The sequence below is a fragment of the Gymnodraco acuticeps genome, unplaced genomic scaffold (assembly GCF_902827175.1).
Source record: "Gymnodraco acuticeps unplaced genomic scaffold, fGymAcu1.1, whole genome shotgun sequence".
NCBI classification, from domain to species: Eukaryota; Metazoa; Chordata; class Actinopteri; order Perciformes; family Bathydraconidae; genus Gymnodraco; species Gymnodraco acuticeps.
This window is the reverse complement of record NW_022990044.1, coordinates 90,543-110,270: the sequence shown is the minus strand read 5'-3', so window position 1 is coordinate 110,270 and position 19,728 is coordinate 90,543. Positions and strand designations below refer to the sequence as shown.

At 37.7% G+C, this 19,728-nt stretch overlaps 1 protein-coding gene across 1 annotated transcript; it reads left to right on the top strand.

The window, feature by feature from the left end:
- Positions 1–1,386: 1,386 nt before the first annotated feature.
- On the top strand, positions 1,387–13,609 carry LOC117545668 (adhesion G protein-coupled receptor E2-like). The gene is made up of 21 exons (XM_034215529.1): positions 1,387–1,471; positions 1,610–1,741; positions 1,925–2,071; positions 2,177–2,299; positions 2,668–2,811; positions 2,925–3,071; positions 3,161–3,307; positions 3,403–3,440; positions 3,916–3,996; positions 4,240–4,269; positions 4,375–4,555; positions 4,655–4,768; positions 5,267–5,442; positions 5,537–5,719; positions 6,421–6,624; positions 7,114–7,355; positions 7,444–7,510; positions 7,690–7,781; positions 8,090–8,249; positions 8,389–8,454; positions 13,283–13,609. The coding sequence occupies exons 1-21, from the start codon at positions 1,387–1,389 to the stop codon at positions 13,334–13,336; spliced, it is 2,613 nt and encodes an 870-aa protein (XP_034071420.1). The 3' UTR covers positions 13,337–13,609.
- The last annotated feature ends 6,119 nt before the right edge of the window (positions 13,610–19,728 follow it).

Sequence of the window (19,728 nt, the reverse complement as noted above, 5' to 3'; positions counted from 1 at the left end):
GAGGAGGAGATATTGATGTCATCGAGCACGATCAAAGGTAAAATTAGTGAATTTAATGCACTTTTTTCTAAAAGAGCTCAGTCATCCTTTCTAACTTTAAAAAAGGTCTGGGAAAAGGACTTAGGGATGCAGATAGATGAAACTACTTGGCTGAATATTTGTGAAAGAATACACTTTCCATTCACAATTAATAAAATCAAAGAAGCAAACTTTAAATGTATCAACACATTTTACCTCACACCCATAAAGATGCATAACATTTCTAAAGAAAACTCTCCAAAATGTCCGAGATGTAAAGTAAAGGAAGGAACATCTGTTTTGGGACTGTGATCTCTTGAAACATTTCTGGGATTCGATTCATGTTCTCACAAAAGCCGTTTTAGACATCAAAATGAGCCTAAATCCATGTTTTTTCCTGTTAAATGAAATGCCAAACTTTAAACTGAATCCCAAACATTACAGAATACTAATCACAATAACATATTTTGCCAAGAAATGTATACTTTTATTCTGGAAGAATGAACGTCCTCCAACATTTAAACTCTTCATTGATAACACATGTTTTACCTCTGGAGAAAATGACATTGGAAAAATATAATCGTGGACAGCTCTATGGTTGCCATTGTTTTCTTATTTGGAAAATATATCTGAGATATGACCAGTGATGGAATGGTGCATTCTGTGGCTATTTGTCCTGACGGCCGGAAATACTAGTTGTGGTGTTGTCATTGTCTACATTGTCGCTGTATTGTATAATTATTTGTTTGTTTTATTTTGATGTTTTGGTTTTGCCTGTGTGGGCATGTGCGGGTGGAGGGAGGGAGGGGGGAGTGTAGTGAGTGTACTGTGGTATTACAATGTAAATGAAATGGCATTGATTATTGTACACTACAATGAAATAAAAAGACTTGTAAACAAAACAAAAAACAATACTTATGTCTTTTTGCTTTAAAGGTTCCCTTTTCACCCTCGGCAATTGTACTTTTCCAGCTGGTAAGAATGATGTTCAATTTTAAACATCAGATATAAATACTTTGTTATAGATGAAATACTGCACATTTGTGTTATATACTATTGATATACATTTTGCTGTTTCACACAGGTTCTTGTGATGGATACACAAACATAACTGAAACATGGCGCAACCACTTATTTGAATCAACTACCTTTCCCGGGTACCCAAAGAATGATACAGCTCTTACTGGGAAATGGTGGCGCTTCACTGGAATCGGTGGAGACCAAGTCATAAAAATCTGCACTCAAGGCCCTCGCGCTGGTTTCACCTACGCCATTTATATTATATTTGCATATCCAACAAAAGTAACTTCAACTCCAACACACGGGGTCGCGTATCAATCATTAAATTGTAATAGCCATACTATTTCCATGAGCATGACCATCTGTCCTGAAGGATTCTTCATATATAAACCAACAGCTGAACCAGTCAGCATTACTACAGGTTATGCAACCTGTAAGTAATGATGATAACTCATTTTCATCCTTGCCTTTATATTTGGGTGAAGACATGTCCCGTATGCTGCTAACTGTAGTTAAAAAATACCTAATTAAATCTTGGTGTGTGTGTGTGTGTGTGGTATATCTATGTTAGATCATTCTGAGTGTATGTCGGATTCCTGTGGACCACTAGCTGAGTGCACAGATAATGGAGGGTGTGTCTGTGTTGCTGGGTATGAAATCCCCCCTGGACACCTCCCCACACCAGATTCATATGGTTGTGCTGGTAAGTAGATTTATCAAATCTAAAATGCACTTAATCACAGTGTGATGTATTATGGCTATACAGTAACTGTCTCTTTGCATTTTGTTTTGATGAAAGTTCATTAAGAGGTTTCATATAAACTTACAGTCTGCATTCCGTGAGCATGAACATTTCCCAATTTGAACTCCTGATTTCTCTTGTCAGATAGTGATGAGTGCCTGAAGACTACAGGCATTTGTGGTTCTTACTCAAATTGTACCAACACCATAGGGGCATACACATGTACCTGTTGGGTTGGATACATTGCAACAAACAGAACATCACCACCTTCAGGGACCAACCCATGCACAGGTGTCATTTAAAAAACGTGTCCCCGTCAGTAATGAGATGCAATGACATTACATTTTTCAGGCTGATATACAAACATGGATTACAGTTGCTTGTTCTGCTTTATAGATTATGACGAGTGTTGCGATGAAATCTGTGGACCGGGTACCTGTACCAACAACGTGGGAAGTTATGCGTGTGAATGCCATGATGGTTACGAGCTTGTAACTGAGGCAACACCTGATTGCCAAGGTCAGTGCTAAATGTAATGAATCCAGAAAATGTGTAAAACAAATATGATACAACCAACAAAAAGAACATACATAAATGTATTGCAATGCACCTCTTGAACTAAGATGCTCACCTCAACAGTAGTTAGTGTTTACTGGATTCGAGAACAAGACTCAAATACCTGATTTCACTCCAGCCCTCACCATCACCAGATAGGCTACGTTATTTTTAAAGTAAAACATGGTTCATATTTATGAACTTTGAGTTATGTATTTCTTTGTTAAAACCCCTTTTCATTGCTTTTATTTTGTAATGAAATCACTTTATTCCCATTCATTTCTTGTATTTTCACAATTTAATGCTTACTGTGTTAACCATTGCTTCCTCAGATATTGATGAGTGTTTAAACATCACCATCTGTGGTCCTGAATCTATTTGCACTAACACTCCCGGAGCTTATACCTGTAAATGTCGAGTGGGGTTCGCACCGACTGACCCAGCTGCAGAACCCAGCTTGACCAACATCTGTATCGGTATTTGAAATTATGTTTTTCAGGATCTAAAAGCAGATGGAAAATTGCAACTCAATTGTCCCATACAAAGCTGACTGGATGATTGCTTCATGTGTGTGTTGTTTGACTGGCAGATATTGTTGAGTGTGCCAAAGTTCCCCCGATCTGTGGTCCCTATTCCAACTGCACAAACTCCATCGGTTCTTACTTCTGCGACTGCTTCCATGGTTTTCGACTCAATAAGCTAGCTGTGATTGCCAGCTATAATAACCCATGCACAGGTGTGTGCACACATCACTTTAAGTCTGATTTTGTTATCATATATCTTTACTATTAAGTGTCTAACTGTGTTTTCTCTCTCTAACAACAGATATAGATGAGTGCTATGAGAACCCTGGTATATGTGGTAAAGACACTGTGTGCACTAATGTACTGGGGACCTTTTATTGTTCTTGTCCTGATGGATTATTTCCTTCAACTGGAATTGTTTGGACAGTCGGATTCACATATTGTCAAAGTGAGCTGAGGATTGATCCATTTACAGTATTAACAGCACACTGCCAAATCCTGATGTGCTTAATTACTGATCGTTTGTCTCGTTTCGTTCAACAGCTATTGAGAGCTTTGTAGAAGAAATAAAACCCCCAGAGGTAAATATCGCCAACAAAGTGGCACTGTCTTCTTACTTGTGTCGTAGGATTTTGTTAAAATGTAATTGAAATTGCAGATGCCTCAGTCAAATATGCCACACTTGTTTCATCAGTATTAAGTATGTACAATACATTTTAGATGGATGTATGTGCCATTCACCACCGACATACTAAACCAATAGTAATACAAAATGCAGATGTGAGAACGCTGCAATGATCATGTTTCAAAAATGTAATCTTCTCAAAAGTCTTTGAATTGAATATATATAATTTAATTTAATTCGATGTCTACATTTTGTATAGAAAAAGGGATATATAGAAATAAGTTAGTTCATTGGCTAATGGGCTATGTTGATTTTGTTTAAGAAGGTGTGAAAACCAAATATGCCAAACTATTTCAATGTTTGAATACACTTAAAAACCCATTGAAGCTAAGAAAAGCAGTGGTGAGGTGACATTTGTGTATTTCTTGTAGGGACAAACAAAAGAGAGAGCTTTTCTTGGCAACATGGATGACCAGTTGAAAGAACATGTAGGCGGCTTTTTACCACCAGCGGTAAGTAAAAACAAGAGTGCTGGTACTCTCCAAGAAAGCCTTGAAAATGTACTTTTATGATAGATAATTCACTTTACAATATTAACGTATGGAAGGTTATGTTATTAGTCCTACAATTAACGATTAAGAATTTAGCTATTTATGTGATTCTACCATTGTACATGGCTTTGAAATTAGATGCGCATGGATGACACTGAATCAACCTTTTTGTTTTTCTTACTTTTTCGTGTGCTTTCTCTACAGACTGTGACAAACAGCTTCGCAGCATCCATGGTATTTCTGCTAACAATTGTGCATCTATATGAGGCTTTAATCTTACTCTCAGTTTGCATTATCAGGCAGGCGAGCTATTGAAATATTTATGTATTATTTTTGCAGGAGGTGTCAGGTGTTGGACCACGTGTTAAGTCAAGCAGGTTAAGGAGGTCAAGCACGGTGAGTAGCGCAGGTGATGGCAAGACTGGCAGTGTGATCCTGGGCATCTCAGACCGTTTAGTAGCGGCGATGGTGAAGCCAGTGGTGAACCAAACCAAGACTAATGTGAAGACTGAAACAGTGGGTAAGGAATGTTAATCTTAGTTAAGATATTTACTGTTGTCTATATGAACTGGGTGGATATAAAATCAAATCTAATTCTAAAGACTAACCTGTGTGTTAGAATTAAGTCTAGAAAGTATCGGGCCTGAAGTTCACGATGTAGGGATTAGTTCTCTCTCAGCCAACAATAACACCATGGAGATCAACCTGGAAGATCTGGCCAACAACAACAATGGTGAGAAAAAAGCTTGTCATTAAATAGTTGATACAAATAATACAAGGCAAGGCAATGCCATTGTATTCATATAGCACCTTTCAACACAAAGCAATTCAAAGTGCTTTACAAAACTGAAAGACATTAAGAGCATTAAGAAATAGTGCAGTGGAAACAAATTATAAAATGGCACCAAAAAAAAAAGATAATCAAATTAACATGAATAACACAGGTATAAAATACAAGGTCATTTTGTCCTTGTATAAAAACGTACAGATAACTTATCTTTAGTCTGTCATATGTATGTTTTAATTCTGCATGCAATAGTTGGATTCATTTTTAAGTCGAAATCTGTGTCAGTTTATCCATGGGAACAAAGACATTCACAGATTAAAAACAAAGAGCTGTCGGGAAATGGCTAACAATTATTAATGTTGATTATGTGAAATGGGCTAAAACATGCAAAAAAACGAAATATTGTGTTTTAAGTGAACCCCTTCACTTTGTGGCCACTCCCAGGTTCTGCATCAGTTGCCTTCATCACATTAAATGGGATGGAGAGTCTTCTTAGCCATCAATACTTTAAAACAGAGAACCAGACAGAGATGTACTCGGATGTCATGACTGCCATCTTAACGTCAATGAACAACACCAACCTCACCGAGCCTGTCAACTTCACCATCCAACATAAGAAGGTGATTCCCAGTTGATCCATCCACCTGCCTTTTAAGATAAGATACAACATGATATCTTTCAACATATCTTAAAATCTTTCACTGGTTTCATCAGACAGCACCTGAAAGTGGTTTGATGACCTGTGTCTACTGGGAGGAGAAAACAGAGGAGACGATAGGGGAAGACACGATGAGTTGGTCAGTGGAGGGCTGTTGGGTTGCATACACCAATGAAAACTACACGGTGTGCAGCTGCTCCCACCTATCCACATTCGCCCTCATCATGCAGATTGGGGATGTATGTCAGGTTTTTTTGTGTATGGTCAAATATTGTTGCCAATGTCAAAATCATAATAGATGTTTTTCATCATGCAGATTGGGGAGGTATTAGAGGTCCCCAATTATACTGTTATTTATCAATATATTATAGGTCTCAGATATATACAAAACATGTCTCTGAAGTGTTTGGCTTGAAATACCCAACAGATCACCCACTATAGCATCCCATACACCCCTCTGTTTCAGCCCTGTTTCCACAGTGCTGATTCTGTGTCTGTGACTTTAGATGAAAATAAGGAGCCCCTCCCCACGCCCCTCTGAGAGATATTTGGTTAAAAAGAACACAATGGTGCTCTCGGAGGAGATTCAGGTGATAAGGTAGGGGGGGGGTTACCTTGGTTGGTGATTGGCTAATGGTTACACAAGCCAAAAATCGTTATGACATCATAAAGTGGCCAAAATCTGATCAGCTCATTTTCAGACAGGTTTTTATATAAATGGATCAGGACAAAAAGAGAGAGAATCTTTTTTCCTGAAACTTTCTGAATCTCTTTCCACAGAGGGGACACATGTTGATGTAGAAAAGACATGAAAAGTGGATTTTGCATAATAGGTGACCTTTAATGATTGGTGTGTGGGGGTAATTTGCTAATACAGGTTCCCCCACATAAGGCCAGTTTGATCGCAGCATGCGTTTGCCTGTGTGCTTTGTCTTTTCAGCCAGCCCCACCAAATCCTTTCTTAGAGTGGCTAAACAGAATCTGCGTGATTGTCGGATTATTATTCTTTGGTTTGGCCATCTTCACTTTCCTCCTGTGTAGCTGGAACCCCAAGATCAACAACACCGCCCGTCTTAACCTCTGCATCTGCCTCTTCTTCTCCCATCTGCTGCTGCTGTGGAATGACAAATATACTGATGAAGAGGTACAGTAAGACAAAATGCAATTGATGTTGTTCTAAAGTGGCCCTATTATGCTCATTTTCAGGTTCATATTTGTATTTTGTGCCTCTACTGTGACAAGTGTACATGCTTTACTGTAGAGAAAATGCTTTATTTTTCTCATACTGCCTGTGCCTGCAGCACCTCATTTCACCCTTTGTCTGAGCCCAATCTGCTCTGATTGGTTAGCTGGCCCGGTCTGTTGTGATTGGTCAACCGCTTAGAGATGTCCTGCCCCTTAGTTAATAATGTACAAAATGTGTGAACATTGGGATTTTAGCCGATGCAGACTATTATCATGGACAAAAACCTTTATAACACACTACAGGAAAGAAAAAAAACCCTCCCAAAAATAATAGGAACTCTTTATTAAAAAAATACTTGATAAGGTCTTTCAGACATGTATTACCTGAACCCTCCTTTGCTGAGGTCAATTTCACTTTGTTTTCACGGTACTACTTGTGTCTCCACAGCTGGCCTGCACCGTCATGGCGGGGCTCCTGCACTTCTTAATTGTAGCAGGTTTTGTGTGGATGCTGCTGGAGGCACTACAGCTTCACCTGTTGGTGCGAAGACTCACCAAGGTGCAGGTCATCCAGAGAGATGGCCTCCCCAAGCTAATTCTCTTTGTGATTGGCTACGGTGTGCCCTTTGTGATTGTGGGTGTTTCAGCAGTGATATATTCAGACGGATATGGTGCAACTGAGGCAGAAGTGTGAGTGAGACAAACAGTAATAAATAAATTCATATTCTCCCGTAGGACAGCATCTGTTGCATGAATTGTTTGTTTGATTCTGTTTCAGGTGCTGGCTCTCTAGGACGCGCAATTTCAACTGGGCTTTAACAGGCCCTGTGATCCTTATCCTTGCAGTGAGTATCCCATCATAGTTGTAACTTGTAAGTTATAATTGTTGATGGGGAGCCACACAGTGAAATGTCCCTGGAACATGCAGTGATTAGCCAGAAATCTGACAGTGAAAAGGTTAAGCAGTGGTAGTCTATAAAGAGTAGTCTTTTCCAGCTGTGGACTCATCTTTTTTTTCTTGAAGCTCAATTGGATATTGTTCCTTGCTACTCTATGGAGTCTGAGAGCCACCCTGGTCAACATGAAGAGCGGTGTTTCTCAGTCTAAAGACACCACGTATGTACAGTGTATATGTTCAAGGTTGGCTTTGCATAGATAAGATAAAAACAAGTTAGTTGAATGTGAAAATTCGTATATTGTAATTTTACAGTATAACCATATCTGACAGTATATCAATAATGTCCATTTGAATGTTTTTCATAGTCTTATGCAGATTAACAATTGAATATTCTATCCTTAATGTATGTATACTTTGTTATGTAAAGTTGGCCAAATGATAGAGGAAGTGGCAACGTAAAAAGTGTTAAAAATTCAGTTTCCACACTTCTTAACATAAAAGCTCATTCAATTCTCATTGTTTGTAGGCTGATTCTGTTCAAGATTGTGGCCCAGTTTGTCATACTGGGCTGTACCTGGATTCTGGGCCTGTACCAGTCCAACCTCTTCTTCCAGGTCCTCTTCATCATTCTTAACTCCCAGCAGGGCACCTTCCTCTTCGTTGTCCACTGCCTGCTCAACAAGGAGGTACGCTCTTTATGCAGATGACTCTGATACAATTTTTCTTCATAGTGCACTACTACTAACAATGAAGGCAATACAAACAGCCATATTTCTTTTTGGTAGCAATAACGCTTAACAAGTTGTATTTCATTGTGTTTTCTAGGTTAGAGATGAATACATTAAATGGCTGACCTGTTCTTTCAATAAAGAAAAAAAAGGAGGATCTGTGGTAAGTTTAAATAACACAACAACAATGCATGATACTACTTTAACAACATGAAACGTTTGCATTTCTTTTAGTCAGTGGTGAAATGCATTAAGGTACATTTATTCAAGTACTGTACTTCAGTAGAATTTTGAGGTACTTGTACTTTACCTGAGTATTTTCATGCTACTTTATACTTTTACACCACTACATTTTGGAATCCAATATTGTACTTTTTACTCCACTGCAATTATTCGACAGCTTAAGTTATTTTACAGATTTAGTTTAATATACTATAATAGGTTAGGATATTCAGCAGCAGAAAAAATTTGATGTTGCTACTTTTCTTGAGTAAAATAACTTCTTCCACCACTGATTTTAGTATACCTTTTTTTCTTTTTGAGGTGTCTTTGTAGCTATTAAATGACAATCAAAATTAAAAATGCAAAAATATAGTGTGATAAAGTGACAAAACAATCCTAAACAATGTCCTAAATGAACCTGGTTTTACTGCATAATGTGAATCTATGTATACAAGACATTTTTCAGAAAGTCTTGTATTTCACCGATCTGTATAAAGATTTATGTCAAATGTCCTGCAATGTTTAACATTTATTTCATGATTTTTTTTACAGAGAGGTGCACCATCAGTCTCCGAGGACTTTGACAAGGCTGAAGGTTAAACAAGCTAATGGTGATGGAGTGAGAATGAGAAAGGAGAAATGGAAGACAGAGAGAAGAAATGCAAGCCTTACCCACTCTGAACCATTAGTAATTAATTATGTTTTATTGTTGTAATCATTGTTGTGGTAGGGCATGAAAGTCATCAAATGTATATAGGCTTGTGTGTGCATGCCTCAGCTGTATCTACTTTTATTCAACACAAAAGGCAATATATTTTTAACAAAATCTGAAAACAATGATGTTGTCATCATGGCAATTATTTTCCTCTGCTTAAAAAATATGTTTCTGTTTAGTAATACTGTATAGGCAAACATGTACAATAGCTTTAGCAACTTTCTAATATAAAAGCTAATACAATCTGATTTCAATCACTCAATTGTGAAGTGAACAGCTGCATGTTTGTGACAAGGCTCATCGCTATTTATTTTGACCAAACGTACATGCTTTTAGTAGCATAAGTGTAGAGAAGTTGCTGTTGTTTGAAACTTTTCCTTAGCACAAGTGGGTGTTCTGGTTGCTGCATGACAACGTATATTTGTGAAATAATAGGTATATTTTAAGAACTTTGTCTTATGACATTATATTGTTTTGAGTCCATAATAAATCTCTGTTATATCTGAGTTTTGCCAGTTTTTTTACTGAAATAAACCGACTGCTTCGACACCCCTCGAATACAGGATATGTATAAAGGCATTCTCCGGCTAATACATTTCATTTGTGGAAAACCCCTTGCAGTAGACTGAGTTAAAAATAAAGTTGTGTTTCACAAACACTTCGTAATAAATGTAATAGAGTTCTTGGCAAAAAAAAAAAGATGTTTATCAAAAGAACTTGATTCAGACTATGCTATCTTAAAATTAACTTAACAAGAATGAAGAGACTAAACAAACCTCACAAAAAAAGACAAAGGGGAACATATTCAATGAAAGATCAGACCATTTAAAAAAAAACGTGGGTAACACAAAGACAAGCAACCCCACCTACATTTCAAATACACAAAGGAAAACACATCTGTTAGTATCAATATTGTGTTAATTATTCACATTAAAACACAAGCTCCCAAAAAGCTAACCATTTCTAAACAAATGAACACAATCTTCAGACTGCAAATCCCAATCCCCCCCATCATGTACTTGGTACATTCTGATTGGACACTTCCTGTATTTAAGAGTTCTGCTTAATGAAGTGAAACTTTTGCTCTGGCCAAGATGTCCTCCACAACAACAGCACCCTCAGCACTGGTAAGTCGAAGAAAAATACACCAGAATGACTTAAGGAAAATGTATTAAACTTACTGTTTGACTGATGATGTATGAAACAAAAGCTGTGTGTCATCATTTACCTGTTTGCTGTGTTTGTGCAAAGAAGAACATGAGGTCACATGGTCAACTGAAAATGACTGTTCTGTGAGCCCATGGATAATGAACTGCTCTACCTGCTTGTTTGTCTTCTGTGAGTGAATTCATGTTTTCATATGGCTTTGAGGAGAGCCTCGAAAACATCCTGCTAAAAACGTCTAGACGGCACTCCTATTTACCAAATCATACCTATTCTATTCAACGTGATCTTCTTTTTAAATGTATGTATGTTTTTATCACTAGCATACACTGGGCCTCCCTACAAACAGTTTTGAGCCCGCGTGTGGAGGCCCGCTTCAGATGTTGAAAGCTTCTGGTTTAGAAAAAAAGACAGCATGTATTAGACCTGACAAATTATACACAATTGCTTTTAGGATATTGACAACCCACAAGTCACTTATTTCAAGTTGTCATATTTAGTTGCATGGGAAAGGACTTGGGTTAAGTTAGCAGTAAACTGGCTAGCATGCTAACACTAGCAGTCTGCAAAGTTGTTTATTATATGGCTTTGTATCAAACATTTTACTGCCATTAACTTCGGTCCCTATTTTTGCACTCACTAAAGAAAATCCTCTCCTTTGCTGCGTGTTCTATTTCAGATAAAAAGGGCGGGCTTTTGGTAGACGCGCAATTTAATGTGAGGTGAGTGTGACCCTCTGTCCTGGAGAAATCGACTTGTATAAACCTTTTAATTACAGCCACTGCAGCATGGGACATTGTCACTTGTAGGGAGTGACTTATTGTTGTTTCTTGTCAATGTATGAAAGCTTTAATGACATGTGATAAAATAAGCTAACAATAATGCAAAAATAGTAATAGGCCTATGCAAATGATAAATGTTGTAGGCTATCTGCATTTTGGTGCTACTTACATATTGACCTTCAGTAAAATATGATCCTATTTCATGCACTTTGACCCCATTTTAACTCATGGGATATGTGAAGAGCAGATTAGACGTAACAGTATCTAATGTGTAGCCTGGGTGTAAATAGTATTGTTAGCTATGGACACCTGGTTGTAAATAGCATTGTTAGCTATGGACACCCGGTTGTAAATAGCATTGTTAGCTATGGACACGTACATGGGTGTAAATAGCATTGTTAGCTATGGACACCCAAGTGTAAATAGTCTTGTTAGCTATTATGGACACACGGGTGTAAATAGCATTGTTAGCTATGGATATAAAATGTTATCAAAATCACGATATGTTATGAATTCATATTCTCCTGTTCTCAATTGTTCGATTCTGTTTCAGGTGCTGGCTTTCTAGGAAGCAACATTTCATCTGGGCTTTAACAGGCCCTGTGATTGTTATCCTCAGTGAGTATATCACATATCCCATCCCATTCATTTCAATATAGATTAATTTAGCTCAGCCTGATGTATTCTTTAAATGTAACTTGCCCTAGTTATAACCTTACCAATTATAACTTGTAGACCTTTTTTAGCTAGCTGAATACCAATTTGTAGGTAACTGAGAAACAAGTCAACATGCACTAATTATTGACAATATTGTTGAAATTCCCTCAATGCCTGTCTGAATTTCTAGTGAAAAGTAATTGATTGCTGGGCAACACAATGACATATTTGCCCTTTTCATTTTCTACACCACATGAGTGATGTATCTCATGTATCACTGTGGTGGAATTACAGGCAAAGTGAAACTAACAAGGAAGTATTAATAAGTGAGGGGTTGAAAAGTGTTAACTTTGTCTGATATCAAATTGAGAACTTTCACAATAACTTTTTTTCACCTGCACACAAGAGAGCACTATTGCTGGGTCCAAATGCATAAACTTCCTGATACACTGCCATGTTGTAGGCTAGCCTGTAAACACTGCTGGTGCAATTTTAGAAATGTAACTTGGGCTTTGTTGTCTCAAATTGTGCCTCACCAAATGTTAGGATCGCTGACCAGAGCCACTAACTTCTGTTGGTAAGCCAAGATGGCGGTCATTGAGGGTGAAAAGGGTGTAATGTTCCACACTCCACTTCCCCCCCCCCCCCCCCATTATGCTTAATTAGATGTTGTTCCTTGCTACTCTAGTCTGAGACCCAGATTGCAAAGAAATAAAGATCGGAAATGTTCTGAATGTTGAAGAACTTTCTTATTCTTAACAGGTTGATTGTGTTCAAGATCTTGGCCCAGTTCGTCATACTGGGCTGTACCTGGATGCTGGGTCTCTACCAGTTAAACCTTTGCTTCCGGGTCCTCTTCAGAATTCTTAACTCCCAGCAGGGCACCTTCCTCTTCATCATCCACTGTGCGCTCAACAAGGAGGTAGTCTTTAGCTTGATCGTTCTTGAATTCTTGAAAATATCATTTAACTAATATTAATTCAATAAACATTCATTTGCATTTGGGAAACAGAAGAGCTAAGATGATATGTAACTTTTGATATGGTGGATATTTTAGCGTGTGTTCTTTAGATCAGGTATATTTACTTGTATGTAATACTTCAGTTTGTAGTTTTGTGTATTTTGAATGGCATTGAATTGTTTTTGGGTTGTACAGGTGCGAGAGGAGTACATGCTCTTTTGGAAAGGACAGATCTGTGGCAAGTCCTCACGTTTACTCTAGCTGTACAATAAGTACATTCATTTGACATTTTTGATTAATATAGATAAATGAGGCAGTCCCAACTGATTTCTACCATGTGGAGTAGTGTGACAAGGATGATAAAGCCTCCAGCCAACAGGCATGGGTGTGAACTGTATTCAGTATTTGTGGATTGGAGCAGTATTTGTTTGTACTAAAACGGCCTGTCAATTTCAACAATACTAATAGTGATTATTATTTATTTCAATAGAGAGATGCACCTTCGATCTCTGAGGATTTGGACAAGGAGGAGGGTAAAAAATGATGACTCCTGATGAAATAAGAGGGAGAACTGAGACTGAATCATCCGATTGAAGTTATGATTTACATTATTATAAATTCTAGTTTGATTAATGCAAAAAAAAGAATGTCTACATAATAAATAGATCCTTGTCTGTCTCTTATAGATCTAGCTGTCATATTTTAAAGTCTCAAACAGTTGATGAGACTGTTTTTAAATGCCATTTCTTAATGTCTTTCATTTTTGTAAAGCACTTTGAATTGCCTTGTGTTGAAACGTGCTATATAAATAAACTTCCCTTGCCTAGTGCTGACTCTCTTACAAAAATGTGTTAGATGTAGTTTAGCTTATTAATTTCAGTTTTACAATCCTACACAACATATTTAAAAACAATATATCCAGTATATTAACGTAACACACTCTTTAAGAAATACATTACATTGCATTTAGCTGACGCTTTTATTCAAAGAGACTTACAATAAGTACATTCGACCAGGAAGACACAACTTTGAAGAAAACAGAATCATATAAGTACATCAGGTTTCATAGAGCCAAACATTTCAAGTGCTACTCAACTGGCTATAGATAAGCCAGTCCTTTATTAGTATATAAGTGCTTTGTTAATAAATCTATCGCTCGAAGTGGAATCGAAAGAGATGAGTTTTCAGTCTGCGCCGGAAGATGTGCAAGCGATCTGCTGTCCTGATGTCAATTACATCTATAAAATCAGGGCCACATATAAGAAGTCTTTATGGTGTTATCGACTACTGAGAAGACTCGTCACCTCGCTCCCAACTCATTTGCTTGTGCGTGGGAGCTTCCATAAACACACCGTGAGTCAGACAGTTTAAAAAAACAAAATTTCTTTAAAGTAAAAAACATTCCCGTCTTAGTTGTTTCTTTCTCTTTTCATTTGTATTGTATTTACATGAGAGCTAGGACACTTCGAGGTGTGTCAAACTTTACAAGACAAATTTAAGGGACAGGCAAAGCCAAACATTTTCTGTTTGACCTTAAAGTCTGTTTACCTCACCCCTAACCATTCATTAAGAAATATCATACAGTGGTCACAGAGGCATAATTACAGTTAACACCGTAGCATTGCCCAGTAACAGGAGAAAACACCCAGGACTGTACTGTAGTACTATACAGCAGCGGTATACTTATCAGGACTCTATCTGAGACATGCATTTAATGAAATACAGAATAAATATTACTACAGTTTATGTTTACATGGATTACACACCATTTAATATAGCCAATGCAATTTTGCTCTATTGACCTTTTATTGTTAGAGGACCTATTATGCCTTTTGGGGTTTTCCCTTGGCTGTAGTGTGTTTATATAGGTGTTGTGCATGTACATGGTCTGCAAAGGCTTACATTCCCCACAACAGCACAGGCAGTATAAGAAAAATAAAGACCCTTTTTAACATTAAAGCATGTAAACATGTCACAGTAGGATCAAAATATGAACCTGAAAATGAGCATAATTTGTCCTCTTTAAAACCTGCATTTCTGTTTTCCTGTTCTCATAAATCATGCAAGTAATTTAATGTTATACATCATTGCTTATGATACTATAGGAAATAGAAACCATCAAATCAAACGTATTAAATGGAATGCCATTCTTGAAATAACTATAGATGACAGTGGAAAATGGGAATTTAATTAAAGTGAAAAACATGTATATCATTAAAGTGTCTATCAAAGGCACAGGTTTTTGCTTTTCTATTGAGTGTACTTCTCAGAATTGCTGGCTTTAGATTGCAGAACAATGTTTATGTCTGCCTCAAGGGTGCAGCATTGAAGTGCCATTACTTTTTGACTCAGCGAACACATAGGAAGCAATGTGATATGCTGTTGTGTTTTGTTATTATAAGTAATTACTTGAATTGAGTAATATTTGAGTGTTTCCTTGTGAAAAACACCTTTTTCATTGTTGGATCATCATTGTTTTTACCATCGTTCCCAGATCATAGATTGTGTAAAATGCAGAAATCTCATGTTGTCATACATAACCATAATGTATCTTACTAATCACTCCTCTGTTTCAATAACTGCTGCTATTTACTGACTGCTGATACGACACTCTTCTTACAGTAATAACTTGGTTCCATGATGAATTAACTAACTGTAATGCTGCTGATATAGTGTTGTATTTGTTACACAAGCACAAGGTGCAGGTAGAATTTGGCACATCACATATCTTAGAGGTCTAGAAATGAAATTATTTAACTACAGTTGGAGGCATTGAACCCTCAGTGTAAAACGGTAGGTAGTGAAGTATTAAAATAACGTATTAAGCAGAAAGTTTAGTATAGCGTATTTCTGGTATATTCATTTTTAATGTCATCTAATATGTGTGTTTTTATATATATTCATGTGTGTTAACTTGGATGGACAAGTCAATTTTTTCCTCTTAAATATAGAGGTTTTTTATATTAAATATTCCTATAATGATGTCCCATTTTTAGTAGAAGTAGATTTAGCGCAAATGGTCTTTTATTCCACTTGACTTGTTAATAATCAGAAGGTGTTTTTTGTGGCTATTTGTGAGTAGGTAAGGTACAGTACAGCCTGTGATTTCTGCCTTGAGTAGAATGATTACCCGTTGATAAAGTATTTTTCAGAAAGTCATTTTGGGCTTTCAAGGGCAGAACTCATTAGGTTGTCTGTAAGAGTTTTCTGTATGATCTAGAAAGCTTAAATTAATACAAGAAGGAAATATTATGTCAATTCTTGGACCTTCTCACAATGTAACTATGCTTTAATTACAGTTTCCAGATATTTGAAGAAGCCATGAGATGATGTGAGTCACATATTTAGAGAGACAATGGTCCTTCTGAATTATCAATAGATGCATTCATTCTAAGTGGGCTGACTTCGAGGTGGAAGGAAGTTCAAAGAAGGCCTTAGGGTATGGGAACAGTTAACCTTTGTTAGTTAACTAATCCTAAAGATGTCATAAGACAAGGACGTTTAAACCTATAACAAGCATAGCTTTCAGAGAGGAAAGCAGGTGACATTTGTGTGAGGGGCTGCATCATGAAATGAGTGTGCGTTAAAACCTGCTGTAAAGTTCTACTATTTGGAAAACATGGCTATAATTACTGCTCAACTATATCTGTGTTTGTGTTTTATTGATTTCTCTCTGTTTTATTCTTTCATGTTATGAGTACTAAATTGCCAGAACATTTTGGAGTAGTTGGCTTAAACAGATGTGTGTGCGTTAAAGGGGAATGGGTGTGTGTTCTGTCATGACTCCAAAGCATTGTCGTGGGACTGCCTGACACACACACACACACACACACACACACACACACACACACACACACACACACACACACACACACACACACACACACACACACACACACACACACACACACACACACACACACACACACACACACACACACTGTAAGGAGAGGGGGCAAAACAGATGGAGTTAACAACTGCTGACTCACGGTCTAGGGCCCGCCCAGAAGTGAAACTGGCCAATGGAGAACTACCAGCTCACGGTCTAGGGTTCGCCCTGAAGTGAAACTGGCCAATGGAGAACTGCCAACTCACTGGCTAGCCCGCCCAGAAGTGAAATCGCCAATAACAAATAGCTAGGGAGGAACAACCAACACAACTCCTCCCACAGAATGTGTTTAAATACTGTAACATTCTTACAGTTGGCGCTCTTTTTCTGACTGGCTGTCGTGGTACGTATATCACACGGTGGTAGGAATTGAGCCCGGAGCGCTCTGTATTTGGTACTATTGCAGAGCGCTCTGTATTGTATTGTTGCTTTTACCATTAAAACAGATGATTGTTTAACCTCTATAATGGTGCTTTGAATTCCTTCTTTTGTAAATTTGATTAGCTCATCAGTCATCAAGGGACGCGCGGAGCAGAGGTGAACCTTCCACCACCGCCATTGGGTGGTGCTCCAACAGTAGATATAAGAAACACTGGGAGGCTGCCTATTAACATTTCTTATAACATGTACATTCAAAGGTCTCCTATCATGCAAAATGCACTTGTTGATGTCTTTTATACATAGATATGTGTCCCTGGTGTGTAAGGGAACTCACAAAGTGTCAGAAAACAAAACCCTCTCTCTTTTCCTCCGTACCCCAATCTCTAAAAACGGGGGTACATGAGGGATGTCTAAAATGCATGATCTGTTTGGTATTTTTAGCAAAACGCATCATAAACGTGTTTTTTATATATATGAGACCCATAATATATGCCTAAAAATAGCATGATAGGAGATCTTTAAGTTCTTCAGCACCCTCTGATCTTTTCTACACTGGTTACTTAAAATTGAAATTAGTGAGTCAAATCCAAGAATGGAGCGTGAGACACACTTGCATGTATTTCTCCGTGACTGCCACTAGATGTAACCAAAGAGCCATGTTGTACTGATTGTACTTTCTTTTCTTTTTTTTTAACTGAGTGGGTTTTTAGAGGTTTGAGCTCCGGGTCTTAATGTTTTTTCCTGGTGAAAGTCTGATCCCCTGTTGACTGTGTACTTGCCACTGAGTTATCTGCTGCTGGTTGAATGCATTACCTTGCATTGCCAATTATATAACCACCTCAACATTTAAAGACCCCTCTGAATTACAGGAAAGGCGAAAAATAAAGCAGTGCAGGCTTACTTTGCACTGTTGTTTTATTCATAAATATTAAATCAGGGCAATGGAAGTAGAGATATCCTTTGTTTTTCACCGTTAAGCTTCCCCTTCAAGGCAAGTTGTGCTCTGTTTTAAAAACAGCATCCTTCTCGAAGCTAGGCAGTGCAATACATATGTGAAATAATCCGATGGATGCACACATATTTATGATTCAATAGGATTGCGTGGTTAACTATATTGAGTGTGTGTGAGATGATTCAATTATCTGTCAGACCATGTGATCGGTTGCATGCAAACATGTGAATTGCAAGAGAAACTCTGTGCATTCAGATTCCTGTTTAATTATACATGGTGTCTGTTAAGTTCAGCCGGAACTTTGTGTTCCGTTTGCTTGATTGCTGATGGTGTCCCAGGTGATTCTAGTGATAATGCCCTCCACTCTGTCCAGGCATGATGCCACTGATGGCACGGCTAACATTCACACCCAAAACACACACTCACCATTTATTCAGCGTCTTTAACACTGAATCTATTTGACACCCAAGTTTTCCCCTATCATGCACCACAACTGAGAAATATACAAATCTGCTTTTTCATATGTTCCTAGAAATGCTTTCTTCAGAGAAACATTTGCTGTTCAGTTTGGAAATGAACTAATCCATCACTGCCAAAAGTGCATGACAACAGTAACATCAGATCATTGGGTCCTTCAGTGCTTCCAATGTATACTTTCACTTCACATTCACTATGCAGTTGAGGATCTAGCGTAAACTTGATACATACTTTAGATAAATAACTTGTTTTACCTTCATGTGAAACTCAGTATGTCGGGCCAGATTGTATAAAAGGCTATAAGGCTTCTCACTTGGTTTATTATCTGAAAGAACATTTGCGGTTATGGTCTCAATTAGTAGTTTACATGTTTTTAATACAGTAGCCTATGATGGTCATTTAGGACAATATTGTCTCATTTTAAATACAATTAAAGACAAAGCAGTGTGTGCTTTAAGGCGTGGCTAACTTGTGATTGACATATCGCGACCAGGCCTCGTCCGGTTTGGGTGTTTTTTGTCTTAAAACAAATCCTTTTCACTTCATTATAGTAAATAGAAAAGTTGCCTAAAAATATCCCGTTTACAACCACCTTAAAGTGTTTTGATTACAATTTGGTTGTACTTAGCTCCACCCTCTCTTGTCTCTCTGGTCCAAAAAGTTGGCAATGTCCAAAAACCAAGATGAATGCCAAACAAGAGACTATAAAAGGGTAGTCCACAAATCAATGTGTGACGTCAAGGTGACAATGTCCACTTATTTGTTACTGTCTAAGGTTGTTTTTCATTGGGTGCCAAGTGGTATTAGAACATCTTTCATTACCTGGAGACAAGAACATTTTGAAATATAAATCAATTATGTGTTCATCTTTGCTGAATTGGAGCTGTACATGAATCTTAATGAATTACAAACAAAGTTGTATTAGCAGAAATATTGTCAACACACTTTTTTTTTTAAGGCTCTTAAAACTGTAACAGGCACACCATGGCTCTGACGAGATATTCAACCCACAGCTGAAAGAAATAACAGACAGGGAGAGGATTGAATTGAGAGGAGACATTGCTCAGGGTTAGCTTCAGTGTCTCTCACTCGTTGCTCCTCTCCTCAATACTATACTTGGTTACCATGGAAACACACTTGCAGAGCTTGAGTCGTGAGGCCAGTCAGCTGAGATAGATCATCTTGTAAACAATCCTGCAATCTGAACTGAATACTGTCTGAGTGTGTCAAATCATGT

What these genes read in the sequence shown, in the direction of transcription:
- LOC117545668 (XM_034215529.1), top strand. Translation starts at nt 1,387, where the DNA reads ATGAGCATGACCATCTGTCCTGAAGGATTCTTCATATATAAACCAACA. An exon ending in CTGTGATCCTTATCCTTGCA is followed by an intron (nt 7,511 to 7,689) that starts GTGAGTATCCCA and finishes TTTTTCTTGAAG; the next exon opens with CTCAATTGGATATTGTTCCT. An exon ending in AAAAAAAAGGAGGATCTGTG is followed by an intron (nt 8,455 to 13,282) that starts GTAAGTTTAAAT and finishes TTATTTCAATAG; the next exon opens with AGAGATGCACCTTCGATCTC.